We start from the raw sequence: 17,186 nt of genomic DNA, 5'->3' as shown, positions 1-17,186 counted from the left end.
GTTAATTTCATCATGTAATTTGATGAAAAGAGCCCGGATGGGGACACAGGTGATGTGAGTCTATACCCCGATCATGTTCTAAATAGCTCCCTGAAATTCAGCGAGTCCCTTAATTTTTCCAGCCCTTGGTTTTCTCATCTGAAAAATGAGGGGGTTGGACTAGATGGTCCCTAAGGCCCCCTACAGTTCTAAAGTTCAGTAAAGCTAAGAGGATAGGCATACTTAGGGTATTGGTTTGTGTCCAAATGGTTTTATGTAAAGAGGTAGACATCCCCAGTGGTCTGGTGTCAGCTGTGACTCCTCAGTGCTGTCCTGCTTAATTGATAGATCGTGAAATCATTTCATTTCTTTTAATTCTCTTTCACCCAGATTCAATGTCATTCATGTCATTGCCTCCATATTGGTCTTAGTAAGCTAAGGGAACTGTTCAACTTTAGGATTTAGGACGAAGGCTTGAGTAATGCTGGGAATCTGGCAATGCCTTTAGCAAAGGTCTGATGAGAGGCGACAGGACCGTCAGCTCCCTGGAAATTTGTGAGGCAGCTTGGGCATTTTATGGTGGGGGGTGGGGTGGGGGTCAGAGACAAGCTGTACTGGTTGTATTTCAGGCTGGGGGAAGGGAAGCAGATTGGAGTTTAATTAAAATTCTAATCCCAACTTAGCCCATCTTCTTGCCAAGTCAGCAGCCAGCGTTTCTGTTTGTGGTTCTGGTGATCTTGCTGCGATGACATACGTAGTTACCTCAAAAAACTCTTGCAAATGTGCCTAAACCTTCAATATGCTCACCAGATGCTTTAATCAGACCTGGCATGGTGCCATCTTTTGCCTGTATTTTCAGAGATACCTCACCCAGCCCTGCCAGGATTCCTGGCTGGAGGAGGGCCCTGGAGAGAGCTGGTGGCGCAAATGGAGCTGATTACAAATGAGAAAGTTTCATTACACCATAGAGATCTTTCCAAATTGTTTCTGGTTTCCAGGTAGCTAAGTGGGATTTCTGAGGAGGGGCTGCTCTGACTTCACCTTGGCCCACCATGAGGTGCTTCTTGCTCTGTGCCTACATGCTGCTCCTGATGATTTCCCAGCTGAGGGCAGTCAGCTTTCCCGAAGATGATGAACCCCTTAATACAGTCGACTATCACTGTAAGTAACCTTAAGAACATTCCCCTTTTCTGAGAAGAGAGCTTTTTTGGTTTTGATTTTCTAGGTGTATTTGTTTTTAGAAAGAGAGGTTTTTTTGTTTGTTTGTTTGTTTTTTATGTCTAATCAATGTTTTGCATATTAATTTATCCATAATCATTTCTTAGTGTTTAGAGAAAGTGGGACAGCTTTGTTGGCTGCTTTTCTAAAGCAACCCATGTATAGGTTATATATTTCCAGTTAAAAGAAAAAGACCATTTGCTCACACTCCCTGTCTTTTATTCATTTATATTCAAGACCTTAAGAGAGGAATTTAGTTAAAACCCTTCTACAACTAGTATATACAGCTAATCAATGCTGTATATTGATTCTTCAGCTCCATAATCCTGACTGATGGTTTAGCCCATTTTTACTTGCAGATTCAAGGCAATATCCGGTTTTTAGAGGACGCCCTTCGGGCAATGAATCCCAGCACAGGCTGGACTTTCAGCTGATGTTGAAAATTCGAGACACACTTTATATTGCTGGCAGGTAATTTTCCTCTGGTTGGTTTATTAGATTAAAATTCTTTTCTCTTGTGGTGCTTGCATTAATGTGTCTAGTTCATGAAAAACTAATATGTGATTGTGATCAAAAATTGCAAGTAGCCAAAAATATTCACTGAGAAGAGGCAGTGTTGTGTACCAGGAACAAAATACAGAGCTAAAGCCTTCAGCGGTGCTATTTTATTACTGCCATCAAGAAATCATACACCATTCTTTATTCCTAAAGCAGCAGGAAAAAAAATCTTTCTTTATTCTTTTTTAACTTGGAATTATTCAAGCAAATATTAGAAGTATGTCTATGCTAATACCAAGTAGCAGCTTGACCCATGCCTGAAGAGAAGAGCGTTCTTTGCTCTCTAACCACAGCAATATATAAAAGCATCTCACTAATGAAAAAATACTCTTTGTTGACTTTGTGGGAGACATAGAAAATCCAAATGATCTCCAAAATACAATAAAGGCAGATCTGTAAAAATAAAATAAGAAGAAGCAGCTTAACATTTTTATGCATTCACATGATTTGACGTACTGCCTTGTTTCCAACAGGGATCAAGTTTATACGGTAAACTTAAATGAAATCCCCAAAACAGAAGTCATACCAAACAAGGTGAGTGAGTGAAATTTATTTGCATTCCCTCAGAACTTGAATAATGTCCAATATTTTTCTGTTAAAATATTGAACTTTGGTTTTGCTTGATTACTACAGAAACTGACATGGCGGTCAAGACAACAGGACCGAGAAAACTGTGCCATGAAAGGCAAACATAAAGTAAGTAATACAGACTAGTGTCTGCCAGAGTTAGTCTTTATGTGGGCCTCATCCCACGGTGTCTGCCTATGGAATGTCTAATATTAATTGAATTATTACTTTCTTTAGGATGAATGCCACAACTTTATTAAGGTATTTGTCCCAAGAAACGACGAGATGGTTTTTGTATGTGGTACCAATGCATTCAATCCCATGTGTAGATACTATAGGGTAAGTATATTTCATACGGTGTGCTTTTTGTACCAACTTTTTTTTCCCCTCACTGCCATGCTGTTAGAGTTGAATCCTTTCTGCTATAACCCATTTATCTCTAATGCTATGGAATAATAAAGACAAAATTCTTCAAATAGAATTTCAGTACAAATAAAGGAGCATTGCCTACAAACAGGTACATTGAACAGATGTGACACTGGCTATTTATTTTTCTTTTATAGTTGAATACCTTAGAGTATGACGGGGAGGAAATTAGTGGCCTGGCAAGATGCCCATTTGATGCCAGACAAACCAATGTTGCCCTTTTTGCTGGTAAGATCCTTTAGTGTAATGAATATAAATGATTAATGACATTGAAGGTAAAAAGGAATTTAAAGGAAGAAAAAAAGCTCATAACTGGGGTAGCTACCTTGATATAGGTGTTTCGAAGTCTAGGAGCTATGAAAAAAAATTTCCCAAAAACAGGGATTAAAAGTGAACATATAAGGCACCCAGGGGCGCCTAGATGGCTCAGTCAGTTAAGCGTTCAACTTAAGCTCAGGTCATGATCTCACGTTTCCTGGGTTCGAGCCCTCATCAGACTCTAAGCTGATAGCACAGAGCCTGCTTGGGTTTCTCTCCCCCTGTCTCTCTGCTGCTCCCCACTTGTGCTGTCTCTGTCTCTCTCAAAATAAGTAAAAAACTTTAAAAAATTATTTTAAAAAGTGAACATATTATAAATAGTCTCACACATGGCTCTGTTGTTAACTAGGTCAGTGACCCTGAATAAGTTGCTTAACTTATTGATACTTAGATCCCTCATCTGTAAGATTAGGTAATACCATGGGCCGACTTGTCGCAGGTTGATTATGAGCATCAGATCTAGGTTTATTTGTATACATAGGGATAACAGGTGAAAGCACTCTGAAGGAAAGCACTACATAGGATAACACACTACAGGATTATTATGGTCATCTTACCCAAATTATAACTCTGGTTTCAGATGGGAAGCTATATTCTGCCACGGTGGCTGACTTCTTGGCCAGTGATGCTGTTATTTATCGAAGCATGGGGGATGGATCTGCCCTTCGCACAATAAAATATGATTCCAAATGGATAAAAGGTACCTTTGGAAAGCAGGGTGTGTGAATGCCAAGGGTGGTGGGATGGCCAAGTGGGAACAGGAGCCGTGGCATCAGGAGGTTCAGTGCATGACTTTATATTGTTTACAGAGGGCAAGTCCAAGTTGCTTCAGTTGTGAACAGGAGCATTGACAAGGAAAGAGGAGACTAGTAGCCATGTTGGGAAAGTAGATTCATCTACGATTTTATCCTAGTGATTTCAAAAAAGAGAGATCTCATTTCTGTGTGCCAAAGTGCCTACCTCTAAGTGCACATATGCTCCCAGTCCACGCCCACCTACCTATCCTGCAGAGTTAGTAGTGAGAATCAATTAGTTCATATCTGCAGAGCTGTCTTATTCTTTGGAGTCCAGATATCAGGATTTTTTTATTCTCAGTGTAAGGAGTTTTCTTCCCCAGTTAAATAGGTTAATGAATAAATCTGTTAAAACAAAGACCTTTGCTGTAGTTCAGTTCCTGTAGGCTTTTTACAGTCCATTAGCTGACATTAAAGACTCTGGGTTCCTTGAAGCTTCCACACCCCCATACTGGCACTCCTGGAGCTCACTGGTGTATTGAAATTCACATTGGCTTGTATGTAGCCATGCAGTATCTGTCAGTCATGCCTAGCAGTTGGGGTCTTATGCGAATTGGAGTATCCTTTAGAAACCAGTTTGTTTTCAATTTTTCTTTCAGAGCCACATTTTCTTCATGCCATAGAATATGGAAACTATGTGTATTTTTTCTTTCGAGAAATTGCTGTGGAACATAATAATTTAGGCAAGGCAAGTATATGCACTTGACTCATCTTATGGTCTTGTCCTGCGTGGAATCGAGCCCGCTTCAGTAGAGTTATGCACTCTGTGTATTTTCCAGCACTCAGTGCATTTAGGGTCAAGTGCAAAGAAGTGAGTTGCTTATCATGAGAATAATTGCTGGAAAACACCTGAACAACGACCAGAGTGAGAACAGCAGCCTTGGGCCTTGAGAAGGTTTCATTTTTTCTGTCACTACAGAGAGTGTTCTTCAGGCACCCTTGAGCTATGGATGCTTCTTTAACACTTTAGAAATCTGTTGGTAGTTTATTCTTTGTCAGAGTCAAAAGACAGAATGGAAAGTAGAGGCCACTTTTCAATTTTGAGTGCTTCAGCAGAAGCCCACGTAATTTGAAAGTATCACAACGTCGTTATGCCAAGTTTAAGGATGGCACATTTCATTAACAATACAAGAAACAGGGTGGGAGGCAGAGTGTGGGAATGGTTTGCATTCACTCAGGCATTTCCAGAGCTCGCTTCTTGGGGAGCTTGTTTGGCAGAACAGGGAAATGGCCTTTTTTTTCCTTACAGGTAAAACTAGTTTTACATTCTAACTGTACAAATCCCTAGAGAGAAGATTGCTAGATTCTTTGCAGCCAGACATATCTTTAGCATTTTTGTGTCCCTCCCTTAAATTGCAGCTTTTTGTTTCCATTCCCCCTCCAAGCTCATAACCCTGTTGCTTTGCTTTTGTCCCTTGGGCAGGCTGTCTATTCCCGTGTGGCCCGCATATGTAAAAATGATATGGGTGGCTCCCAGCGGGTCCTGGAGAAACACTGGACTTCATTTCTGAAGGCTCGGCTTAACTGTTCTGTCCCCGGAGATTCATTTTTCTACTTTGATGTCCTGCAGTCTATCACAGACATAATTCAAATCAATGGCATCCCCACTGTGGTCGGGGTGTTTACCACACAGCTCAACAGGTGAGGACAGATCCCTGGCACTTCAAAAACTGCTCTGTGCTTGCCTAAGGGACCCAAGAGTGGGCCTACGATTGCCTGATGGTTTTCCTGATGGTTTCCCCCTTTTCAGCATTCCTGGTTCTGCAGTGTGTGCATTTAGCATGGATGACATTGAAAAAGTATTCAAAGGACGGTTTAAAGAACAGAAAACCCCAGATTCTGTTTGGACAGCAGTCCCTGAAGACAAAGTACCAAAGCCAAGGTAAAGAAAAAAGACAGAAAGTGTTTTTGTGTTTAACAAAACCCTCTGGTCACTGGAAGCAGCCATCCTCAGAGAGCAGAGGGGGCCAACCTCCCAGGCCAGGATGGGGTCCCTGGGCAGCATTGCAGACAAAGTCAGTAAACATAGCCCTGCAGGGGTGAATGCAGAGAACCCACTGAGTGCAGGGAGATAGCGATGCTCCTTGGTTTCGCTCATTCTCCTTTCTTCCTTGGCCTCTTCTTTCAGAATGGACACTTATTCCTTAGATAGTTTGTGAGGGGAGAAAACACACTGTTTTCCTTTCAGGCCTGGCTGTTGTGCAAAGCATGGCCTTGCTGAAGCCTATAAAACCTCCATCGATTTCCCTGATGAAACCCTGTCGTTCATCAAATCCCACCCGCTAATGGACTCTGCCGTCCCACCCATCGCCGATGAGCCCTGGTTCACAAAAACTCGGATCAGGTAAGACTGCAGGAAACAGCAGCCCACCACCCTCAAAGGCCCTCTCTTCCTGTCGGCCTCCCCTCTGACTTGGCATACCTCCTCTGGCAGGTACAGACTGACGGCCATCGCTGTTGACCATTCTGCTGGGCCCCACCGGAACTATACAGTCATCTTTGTTGGCTCTGAAGCTGGCGTGGTGCTTAAAGTTTTGGCAAAGACCAGTCCTTTCTCTTTGAATGACAGCGTATTACTGGAAGAGATTGAAGCGTACAACCACGCAAAGTAGGTGTATTTTACGAGAATGCTTTTCAGCACTGCTCAAAGCTTTCCGGTGTGTGTTTCATCCAGCAATTTCCTTTTAGTCCTTGAAATTAGCAGTGGTTTGGCATATTAAGTGTTTTGGGGTTTTTTTCCCCCTCCCTGAAATAAATCCTGAGTTTGTTGTGCTTCCTGAGTCCACTGGGGCTAAAATGGTGGACAGTTGACGAGTTTAAAATAACTCACCCCATGTTGTTCACCTGTGGGCAATGAGAACATGTTAGCACCACCCCCGACACCTTCAGGTATGTTTCAGGATGTCACCTGCTGCAGACAGTAGGTAGTAAGTATACACACACGCAATGCCACTCTTCCAACCCCTGATAAAAAAAAATAATTGGCCACTAAAACAAAGAAGAAATAGGTGATGGAAATGGAGCAAAGGAGACTAAAGAGAGACCCAGAAACATCTAGTGCAGCGAAATTTAAGTGTACTGAAACACTGTCCTTTTTCTTCCCTGTAGTCCAATGTGGTCTTCACAAACAGTTCCCTTCGGTCACCAGAATAGGAAAGCGATCTTAAAAAAACTCTTTGTCCAACCTGAAATTGAACCAACCATGCAGAGCATCAGAAGTTGAACCACAGATTTATTACTTCCCAAACTCTGTACCTATCTGGTTTGCTACCGGGAATATTCCTTAAAATACCTCAGCTCTTAGTAATTGCACAACCAAACCCCACTTGTCTTGTACATTTCATGTAGCTTTTGATTTACTAAACATATGGCTTCAAAATGCATCCCAAAATATAGGTGTAATGCTGAGAATGAGGAGGACAGAAAGGTCATCTCATTACAGTTGGATAAAGATCATCACGCTGTGTATGTGGCATTCTCTAGCTGCGTTATTCGCCTCCCCCTCAGTCGCTGTGAACGTTACGGATCCTGTAAAAAGTAAGCTGAGGGTTCTTTATTTACCATGAGTCTTGCAGCATCTTGGCCTTCAATGATGAGAAAATCCAAGTTATGTTCTGTTTGTTTTTATGTAGGTCTTGTATTGCATCTCGGGACCCATACTGTGGCTGGTTAAGCCAGGGGGCTTGTGGCAGAGTGACCCCAGGGATGCTGTAAGTATGTTTTGTTACATTAGCTGAGAGCTTCTGAGAGCTGCCTCTGTCTTCTCTAGGGTCTCTAAAGCTAGAAATGTTAGAAAAATTCCAATAATACTGCTTTTGGTTTTTTTCTTCCTTTCTTTTCTTCACTTTTCTTTCTTTCTCTTTCTTTCTTTCTTTCTTTCTTTCTTTCTTTCTTTACTTCTTTCTTTCTTTCTTTTTTATGGGAGAAATAAACAAGAAAATCGGGAGTTGTAAGAAGGAAGGGAGATTGTAGACAGTAGCCTAAGGGAAATGGATGGAGAGAAAAAACAATTCTCTCCCCTGTCTTAAACATTTTAGTGGCCAGATGTTGAACAGGAATCCTCGTTTTAGCAAGCTATGTTGAAATGTCCATTTTTTCTTACTAATCAGTCTGTGTTCTTGATTCTGCTCTGGTTGTCACTTGTGTCCCTATGAAGGCTGTTAACCGAAGACTTCTTTGCTTTCCATAACCACAGTGCTGGAGGATATGAACAAGACACAGAATATGGCAACACGGCCCACCTAGGGGACTGCCACGGTAAGACCGGATCTTCCTTTCCCTCCTGGCAATTCTTTTTAACCACACTTGCACGTGAACATTATTTTACAATCAGCCTTTTAATGACTCAGGACACATAACCACATAGCATTTAACTTAAACTTCGCAAAAGCTGAGCTGTTTGGTCATGGGGATACATTAGAGAAGAGTCTTACCTTTTATTTTTTTTCCTTCACCATTTACAATTTTGTAGAAAATCTAGAGAAAGGTAGTCTAACCAGTAGGTTAATCTTTTTATTTATAGTCTTTTCTTTTGACTTTTTTAGTTAATTGGAATTCATAAATTTTTGCTTTCTTTTGGTTACTTTTTACTGATTACTTGTTCCTTTAATTCTTTTAGAAATTTTGCCTACTTCAACTACACCAGATTACAAAATATTTGGCGGTCCAACATCTGGTTAGTTTTTTTTAATTTTTTTGAATTAACAACCTTTTCTTTCCTTCAGTTCAGCATTTTCAGCCCCTTCTCCCCTCCTTTTGCGCAGTTTGGCAGCCCTTCATGTTTCTGCTTTGACTCATAATCCCACTGATGGTACTGAAAGACTTTTTCTTACTCAGCACTCCACCTCTGTGTAGCATGTTAACAGTTCATCATTGACCAAGGCACATCCCCTACGAAAAATCAAATGGATTCACATAGACTGCATTCCAGCTGCACGCCTGCCCACCCGAGCTTCCTTCTCTCTCACCCTTGTGCATTGTGGATGTTCCCTCTGGCCATCTATATCCAATGGATGGCAGAATTTCATTATTTTCCCCTTCTTTCCTTACCTTTCCTACGACCTAGTAAACAAATACACATTTCCCCAAAATGTGTATTTATACATTTTAGACATCTTTTTTGAATGGTTTGTGGGGATCCCGGGAATCTTTGAATGTTGTGGTCTCAGTGTTGTGAAAAAGGCTTCTGTTGAAGGAAGCCGGTATCTGATGTATTAAGGTGTTCAACGACCCGCTGTCTGTATCTGTTCTGGAGCCTTCGTCTGTGACCATCGTGCCACTCTGAACGGGGGTCTCCAGAGTTTTAATCTAAAACTGTATGCTTACATTCTGAGAGCAAAGCTACTTTGTGGAAATCAGTAACACACATGCTAAGAGGTTAAGTTCCTTCTGGTCCTATTGCTGCTTCCAAAACTCACAGCAGTTTCATTCTTCAGAAGGGAGAAAAGGATGGCAGGTCTTATGTATCAGAACATCCTTATCTGGCTTATAAATGCCATTTCTTTTGCATGAGTTGCTGCTAATTCTTTGGAATAAATTCCCCGAGCATTTTGAAGGCTACAGGCAAGGTTCATCCGTGCTTCGGTGCTTTACCATGGATGGTGTGAGGCCTCAGTGCACAGATGGATGGGGAGTCCATGGTAAAGCAGAGCAACCTGCTTTATCAGGTCAAAACCCAAGTGTTGACACGGACATAACCAGGTGTTTCCTGATGAAGTTACGCTGTAGGTTCCCCAGTGAAGGATACATCTCTAACAGTCCATGGAAATGCTTTTAAACATATACACAAAAAGAAAGGAAATGATGCTGTCTCACAAAATGATGAGAAAAAAAGCAATTAATCTCTGGGATTTGTGTTACCCATTCCATGAGGATCATTAATCACCTGAGGGGCTTCGGTAGGAGTGTTTTGAATGTCTTTAATTTTGAAATCTGCTTAATATGTCTTTTTTGTTCATTTTTAGTTTTTCCTTTTCCCTTGCAAGAAAGCAATTTGGTGTAGTCTCTTTGGATGTGTTTTTATGAAATCATAGAATAGGATTTCTCATAAAATTGACTTAAACTTTACTTAAAAATGCAACAGACCAGTCAGAAAAAAAATCTACCCACGTTAATAAAAATCTGTTTGCCACCACAGACATGGAGGTATCTTCATCATCTGTTACCACAATGGCAAGTATCCCAGAAATTACACCTAAAGTGATTGATACCTGGAGACCTAAACTGACGAGCTCCCGGAAATTTGTAGTTCAAGATGACCCAAACACTTCTGATTTTACTGATCCTTTATCAGGTATCCCAAAGGGTAAGGCCTCACCAGGGAACTCATCTCTTGCTGAGTGGAAACCTGATTCCTAATATCTCTGAGGAGCTAGTGGACTTAGGGTTTCCCAGAGGTGAACCAAAACAGACCCCTGCTGTTGTTCACGCCACCTCCGCTGGCTGCCTCACTCTGCTTTCTGTGCTTATATCGGAGTGCATTCCTTCACAGATGAAAGAGGTGGGAAGCTGTGAAAGAAAGAGGTGATGACGTAGCCACTCAGACAATTTCATCTGTGTTGGTTTCTGCCCGAAGACACTGAGAGTCTGCTCAGTGGCAGAGAATTTCCAGGGCCACCCCAACAACATCAAAACACAAAACTCATTAATTGCAAATATCCTGATATCAGATGTTTTGTCTAAAAGCCTTTCCCAGCCTTCTGTTTAACTTCAATTCCGAATGCAATATGAAAAGGATATATGAGGTGCTAGTAAGTTGCTTGAATGTCACAAGCAATAAAACATAACAGAGCACTTGTCCCTAACTATCATTTTCTGCCCTTAATAGAAGCAGTTATACAACAGTTGCCTGGATGAGGTAGCTTATTAGACATCTTACTCCGGGGGAAAAAAATCTATTCTTTGGTGCTTAGTAAACTATGGTATCAGGTTTCCAATCAGTTTTTATGCCAGTGCATTGTCATTTATGATTTACATCTGTTGATTTGGGTTTTATATGTTTTCATTGTAAGCAATTTTATAATCATTCTTTCTGTTTTGTTTTCCTTAGTAATATCATTTCTTTCTACTTTTCTTTCTTTGTCTTTTCCAATGACACTGAATGCCATAATCCCGAACAGTGATTAAAAACAACTAATGACCAAAGGCCTTAGTACTAACCTAAAACAACAGAATCTTCAGAATTCCTCTGACTTACCTTATACTGGGATAACTGTGCTTATAGCATGTAACAGACTTGGATACCTCTTAAACTAACATTTCTTTGATTGACTGTTAGATGTCTGTGGTTGCATTGAAAATCCCAATAATTATAAACTAATTCACTCTTCGTCTGGTCTAACTTAAATATTTCTTAAATAGCTCAAGACAATTGGATAATATTACTTAACTGATACATATTAAACTTCTTTAGACTGTCTGGATTTCTTTCATAGCAGGCAATTCAAGAGTACTTCACCTGAAGGTGGAATGAAAAAAATTAGCAAAGTAAACATGAAAGTCCGTATTTGTAGCTAACAGTGACCAAGCAGGTGCTTTTAGTTTGTGAACCAATTGTGTGCTTTATTCTAGTTAAGATAGCATAAGTTTATTTGCTTAATTATTTTAGCATAATGGACATTCATGCCAATCCATACGTTTTCCTAATTCCAGCAGTTGCCCTTTAATCCTGATTTATGAATTAGGAGAAAATCATGAGACAAAACATTTCTTGAATTTAAAGTTGGCCATTTAGAAAATACCTACTTTCTAACTCTTAATTTTTAGGCAAAAAAACAAAAACAAAAACAAAAAACCTTGGAGTTTTGGATGTTAGATAACAACTACTTACAAGAGATTTTGGGGGGAAAGACAGGCACGTAGGAATCGGTGGGAGATCAGAGTTATCCTGGCATTTGCAGCAATCCTATATGTCTCTGGGGATCTGATCGCGATTAAAGAAAAATGTATAGGTGGACTTTTAGAGTCTCCCTGACCCTCCAAGCTAAGCATATGGACCATGTGAAGGTAGTGCTGGCTCACAGGAAGCCATTTGCTGGCTGATATTGTCTGAAAGAAGCACCTCACTCAGACTCTTTTCCTGTGTATCTGTTGCAGGTGTACGATGGGAAGTCCAGTCTGGAGAGTCCAACCAGATGGTCCACATGAATGTCCTCATCACCTGTGTCTTTGCCGCTTTTGTTTTGGGTGCGTTCATTGCAGGGGTGGCAGTGTACTGCTATCGCGACATGTTCGTTCGGAAAAACAGAAAGATTCATAAAGATGCAGAATCTGCCCAGTCGTGCACAGACTCCAGTGGAAGCTTTGCCAAGCTGAATGGTCTCTTTGACAGCCCAGTCAAGGAATATCAACAGAATATTGATTCTCCCAAATTGTATAGTAACCTGTTGACCAGTCGGAAAGAGCTGCCACCCAGTGGAGATACCAAATCCATGGTAATGGACCATCGGGGCCAACCTCCCGAACTGGCTGCTCTCCCCACACCTGAGTCTACACCTGTGCTTCACCAGAAGACCCTGCAGGCCATGAAGAGCCACTCAGACAAGGCCCACGGCCATGGGGCTTCAAGGAAAGAAACCCCCCAGTTTTTTCCTTCTAGTCCACCACCCCATTCCCCATTAAGTCATGGGCATATCCCCAGTGCCATTGTTCTTCCTAATGCCACTCATGACTACAACACGTCTTTCTCAAACTCCAATGCACACAAAGCTGAAAAGAAGCTTCAGAACATTGACCACCCGCTTACAAAGTCATCCAGCAAAAGAGATCACCGGCGTTCTGTGGATTCCAGAAATACCCTCAATGATCTCCTGAAGCATCTAAATGACCCAAATAGCAACCCCAAAGCCATCATGGGAGACATCCAGATGGCCCACCAGACCCTAATGCTGGATCCTGTGGGACCTATGTCTGAGGTCCCACCCAAGGTCCCTAACCGGGAAGCATCGCTGTACTCTCCTCCTTCAACTCTCCCCAGAAACAGCCCAACCAAGCGAGTGGACGTCCCCACCACTCCTGGAGTCCCAATGACTTCTCTGGAAAGACAAAGGGGTTATCACAAAAATTCCTCCCAGAGGCACTCTATATCTGCTATGCCTAAAAACTTAAACTCACCAAATGGTGTTTTGTTATCTAGACAGCCGAGTATGAACCGTGGAGGGTACCTGCCCACCTCCACAGGGGCAAAGGTGGACTATATTCAGGGAACACCAGTGAGTGTTCATCTGCAGCCTTCCCTCTCCAGACAGAGCAGCTATACCAGTAATGGCACCCTTCCTAGGACGGGACTAAAGAGGACACCGTCCTTAAAACCTGATGTGCCACCAAAGCCTTCCTTTGTTCCTCAAACCACGTCTGTCAGACCACTGAACAAATACACTTACTAGGCCTCAAGTGTGTGCTATTCTCCGTGTGGCTTTATCCTGTCCATGTTGTTGAGAGGATGATGTTGTAAGGGTACCTTAAGACAAGAGACTCCCTTGTATTTTAAGAGAACCAAGTGGCCAAAGAAACTCTTTCTAACTTTGGCAACATCAGAACTTGCCACATGTAGCTACTACAGCAAAGCTTCTGTGTACTTGCCTGAAAACAAAGGAAGGTGCTGGTCATTCCATTTCTTTTGTTTGAAGCTAAAGAGATGTGTAGCACCCAGGGGGCTACCTTACCAGTATAGAGAGCTGATACAGTACTCAGAAGAGTCTGTGAGCAAATACTTGAAAATGGGTTCAACTTAGACTACCATGATGTGTGGTCTTCCCATTAAATGTGAACATTTTAATTGTATGCATTCACCTTGCCTCTTGCACAAATGTCAAAAAACAATGGTAATGTCTCAAAGAAATGAACTTGTAGATTACCAAACAATTTGCTAAAACTCCAGTCTTTGACCCAAACTGTAGCATTTTTTTCAAAGGGTGGCATTTTTTTCATGCCACCAATGGACTGTGTTGCCTGTGTGCGTGTGTGTGCGTGTGTGTGTGTGCGTGCGTGCACATGTGTGTGCGTGCGTGTGTGTGTTCTGTACCCATGAGGATTTGTTCTGGTGCCCATTGCATCTTTTTGTGCTATGGACTTGTTTACATTGCGCATGACTGAACAAGAGACAATAACTTCTTCCCACAGCAGTCCATTGGGTTCAGCTTTGAGAAAGAAATAAAATCAAGGCTGATCTGACCATCAAAATGATTAACTTGACTTACATGGTCCCCAATGCCAGAATGTAAGAGTTCTAAGTAATTTTGTGCTGCTATTCATTAAAACTTCTATTACAGTCTTGCCAGCTTAAGGAGATAGAGATGTTAAGAGGGATCCTTGATTTATCCACCAGTATTCAGTAGTAAAATTTACCTGTCCACTGTGAATCCAAGCCTGACTCACTGTATTTAACCTTGGACACACTAATAAGGTTTTATTTTGATGTTGTTTGGTTTCTCCCATGTAGTACAATTTCTCTTCCTTTAACTCCTCCTACCCCCAAGATAAATGAACAAAACAGAAGACAGAGGAAGGAAGTATGAAAGCGATTATAATTGGCCTAACAGAGAGAGTCTATGAAAACCGAACAGTGGTGCAATCATGTTGTCTATGTTGTGTTAATATGAGAGTTTTCTTTGAAGTCATGCAGGTAATGACAATATACTGTAAATATTACATGTGAGTTTACCTGAATCTGTGCATTTTGTGCCTTATTCATGAGAATGATAGAAGTACTAAAATATGTCAAGTGTTTTCAGTAGAGCACATCATTTGCCGAGTGCCAGTTGTAAATGTTTTTCAACCAGCACCTGAAAAGACTTTTAAAAAATCGTTAAAACAACCTAGAACAATTAATTGTGAAACAATCCACTCAAATAGCAGCATTACATCCTTTGCCATGATAAACATTCCACTCCTGCTTTCCTAAGGATGAAACAGTGATAATGTGAAGTCAAATGAGGTTTCTCGGGTAATGTGACACCTGTGGAAACCATAGAGTCATTTATTGGTAGTTTTGCAGAAGCCACTTACAGCTGATGATGTGTAACCCTGATGCAGTTAATATGCTGCACACCACACCATGGTTTATTGAACCTAATCTAGAAAGTATCCAGGCAGAGGAATGCTCCTGACTTAAGTCAGACAAATAAGTTCAACCGATTTCTTGGGATAACACTGATGATACATATGACTTGGGGGAGGATGGGTTGCAGAAGACCAGAGCATTTTTATACAGATTGTAGAATACTGATAGAGTTATTCTTTTCCTTTGAGAATATTGCTTTCTAAAGAATGTGATTCCCTGAGATCTGTGGAAGCTCAAAATCTAGAACTTCTGTTCTCGAAACACTTCAGCTTTGCAACTAAAATGTTACAGATTAATCGTAAATTAAACCAACCAACGGTAAACACTACTCAGTCCACCGCCAACAAATGCGTTTGAGTTCACCTTACCGATATTAATCCCGGCGTGCAGAAAACGGAACAGTAACTCTATGTGAACCCAGATAACATTTTGTAACATTGTGCTGCCTTGTAGTTTGTAATGTGAGTTCGATCAGTATTTATGTTGAAATTTCTAACATAAAATCTAGTCTCTATCCTGTTAATTTAATTTTTAAATGCTTTATCCATTTGTGCAAAGGTAAACACAGATTGTATCTTTTTTAATGGTACGGCATAAAAAGTAACCCTAAAGTGAAGTGGCTCTATACTGTTTTATAGAGTACTTTAACATGTATAGATATCTTGTAAACTTGTATTGTGGATGTGTAAATAATATGTACTTTGGGTTTTTAACACCGCATGTAAAGTCAAAATAAAATATACAAATCATTACACCCTGCCTCTTGGTATTGAAGAGGTTTATGACTTAACCATGTTTTAAAAATATTTTATAGTCCATCAGCACCAGTGAGAGTTTCTTTTAAAATGTACCAGAATATTCTTATTTGCAATGTTTGCTATTTGGTCATGGTTATACCACCATTCTCTTTGTGGAAAGCTGATACTGAAAAACTGAGACACGAGTCAGAAAACCAGATGAATTATGCTGATCAGCAGTCAAATGCGTGAGGCAGGCGTACCAGTGACTCACCTTGTCCGCGTATCTAGTTCAGCAGACATTTTTAAAATCCGTGATTTGTATTCCCCCGTGAAAATTTTAATGTCATTTTAGTCCAGAATCATAGCTGACAAACCAGGTTCCTGTGAACATTTCTTGCTGTTTGGTATCTGGAATTTCTCAATTCCATTGTTTTCATTGAATAGAACATATTAAGAGGTACATTCCCCCCATACTGAAATGGAAGATAAAATTACGATTCCATTTGCTCCTTTGCTTGGCATGGAATGAGTTGGCAGCCGCTGTCATGGCCTCTTGTGAGTCTTGAATGTGTCGCAAAATTTCTGGGAGAGACGATGAGCGTGTTTGTAGCAGCCTCTGTGCTCTGGCTTCCAGCTGCTGCTCCTGACCAAAGCCCATGTCTACCTCCTCCCAGGCCAGGTTTTCTCCAAGAGCCCCAGCAGTATTTCTACACATTCCTGCTGGGACTTGCTCTCTTTCATGAAATCCTCTAATTTGGGGGCTGTATTTCAATATTAGTTCAGTGTATCAGGGGTCCTTTTTCACTCCCATCATGGCACACTGTCATCTAAAGATGTGAGGAAAGGTATGCAAGGATCCTATCATGAGAGGTAAAGTACGTGGGATGGCGATTTGCCCCTTTTTACAGCTGGTAGGCAGCAAGGCAGTGCCACCGGTCATGGAGCCCGACTTGGCACCCTGAACCCTGCCCTACCGTTGCAGGCAGTCTGGGTCAACCTGGACCCTCAGGGTGTGGTGCTGGAGAAGAAGGTGGAAGGTGTTTTCCTATCCCACTTACTTGCAGCAGTGGATTTGTAGCTCAGCTCTTGGACAAATGAAGGAAGGTAGAGACAAGGGAACTGTATCTTCAACCTTGTTTCTTCCTTGGATTCTTAAGAATTGGACTCCCTTTTCATTCACATTGCCTGTTTCTATTAAATTGATGTGTATTAGACCTTTTGGTCATCATGCTGTTTTCCTGGGTTCAGTGATTTTTTTTTTCCTTCTAGAAAGTGCATCTTTCTCCTTTTCTCCTCTCACTTTATAGCAGATCTTTTTGGACCTTTTGCAGTCATGGATATCTTTGATAATTTAATGAATACTATAGACTGGGAGCTGAATTTCACTTGCCTTTTTGGGGGATTTACGGGCCCCTAAAACCACATCTATGAAACCTCAAGGTAAATGCTTAGATGCCATTTTAGAGAAGTGGGATTAGAGAACTTGGAGCTTTTCATAAGTAAGACATAGTAAAGGCACGCTCAAAA

The 17,186-nt window shown here is 41.2% G+C and overlaps 1 protein-coding gene across 6 annotated transcripts in view; it reads left to right on the top strand.

Annotated features, from left to right (window-relative positions):
• Positions 1 to 15,671, top strand: part of SEMA6D (semaphorin 6D) — a 55,046-nt gene extending 39,375 nt beyond the window's left edge. For 2 of the 6 annotated variants that reach the window (XM_047863888.1, XM_047863887.1), the window contains 18 exons: positions 978 to 1,140; positions 1,557 to 1,668; positions 2,229 to 2,289; positions 2,389 to 2,451; positions 2,560 to 2,661; positions 2,886 to 2,976; positions 3,647 to 3,766; positions 4,460 to 4,548; positions 5,284 to 5,501; positions 5,611 to 5,742; positions 6,049 to 6,204; positions 6,295 to 6,468; positions 7,257 to 7,397; positions 7,493 to 7,570; positions 8,017 to 8,117; positions 8,479 to 8,535; positions 9,997 to 10,164; positions 11,955 to 15,671. In XM_047863888.1, coding sequence (XP_047719844.1) covers positions 1,032 to 1,140; positions 1,557 to 1,668; positions 2,229 to 2,289; positions 2,389 to 2,451; positions 2,560 to 2,661; positions 2,886 to 2,976; positions 3,647 to 3,766; positions 4,460 to 4,548; positions 5,284 to 5,501; positions 5,611 to 5,742; positions 6,049 to 6,204; positions 6,295 to 6,468; positions 7,257 to 7,397; positions 7,493 to 7,570; positions 8,017 to 8,117; positions 8,479 to 8,535; positions 9,997 to 10,164; positions 11,955 to 13,243 — 3,261 coding nt within the window. In that variant the 5' untranslated portion in view covers positions 978 to 1,031 and the 3' untranslated portion in view covers positions 13,244 to 15,671. The remainder of the gene's footprint in view (positions 1 to 977; positions 1,141 to 1,556; positions 1,669 to 2,228; positions 2,290 to 2,388; positions 2,452 to 2,559; positions 2,662 to 2,885; positions 2,977 to 3,646; positions 3,767 to 4,459; positions 4,549 to 5,283; positions 5,502 to 5,610; positions 5,743 to 6,048; positions 6,205 to 6,294; positions 6,469 to 7,256; positions 7,398 to 7,492; positions 7,571 to 8,016; positions 8,118 to 8,478; positions 8,536 to 9,996; positions 10,165 to 11,954) is intronic. The other 4 variants (XM_047863890.1, XM_047863889.1, XM_047863892.1 and 1 more) reach the window with 4 other exon arrangements.
• Positions 15,672 to 17,186: the final 1,515 nt, after the last annotated feature.

The sequence above is a fragment of the Prionailurus viverrinus genome, chromosome B3, assembly GCF_022837055.1.
Source record: "Prionailurus viverrinus isolate Anna chromosome B3, UM_Priviv_1.0, whole genome shotgun sequence".
Classification (NCBI taxonomy): Eukaryota; Metazoa; Chordata; class Mammalia; order Carnivora; family Felidae; genus Prionailurus; species Prionailurus viverrinus.
Note: the sequence above shows the minus strand (reverse complement) of the source record. Positions and strands in the feature narration are given on the sequence as shown.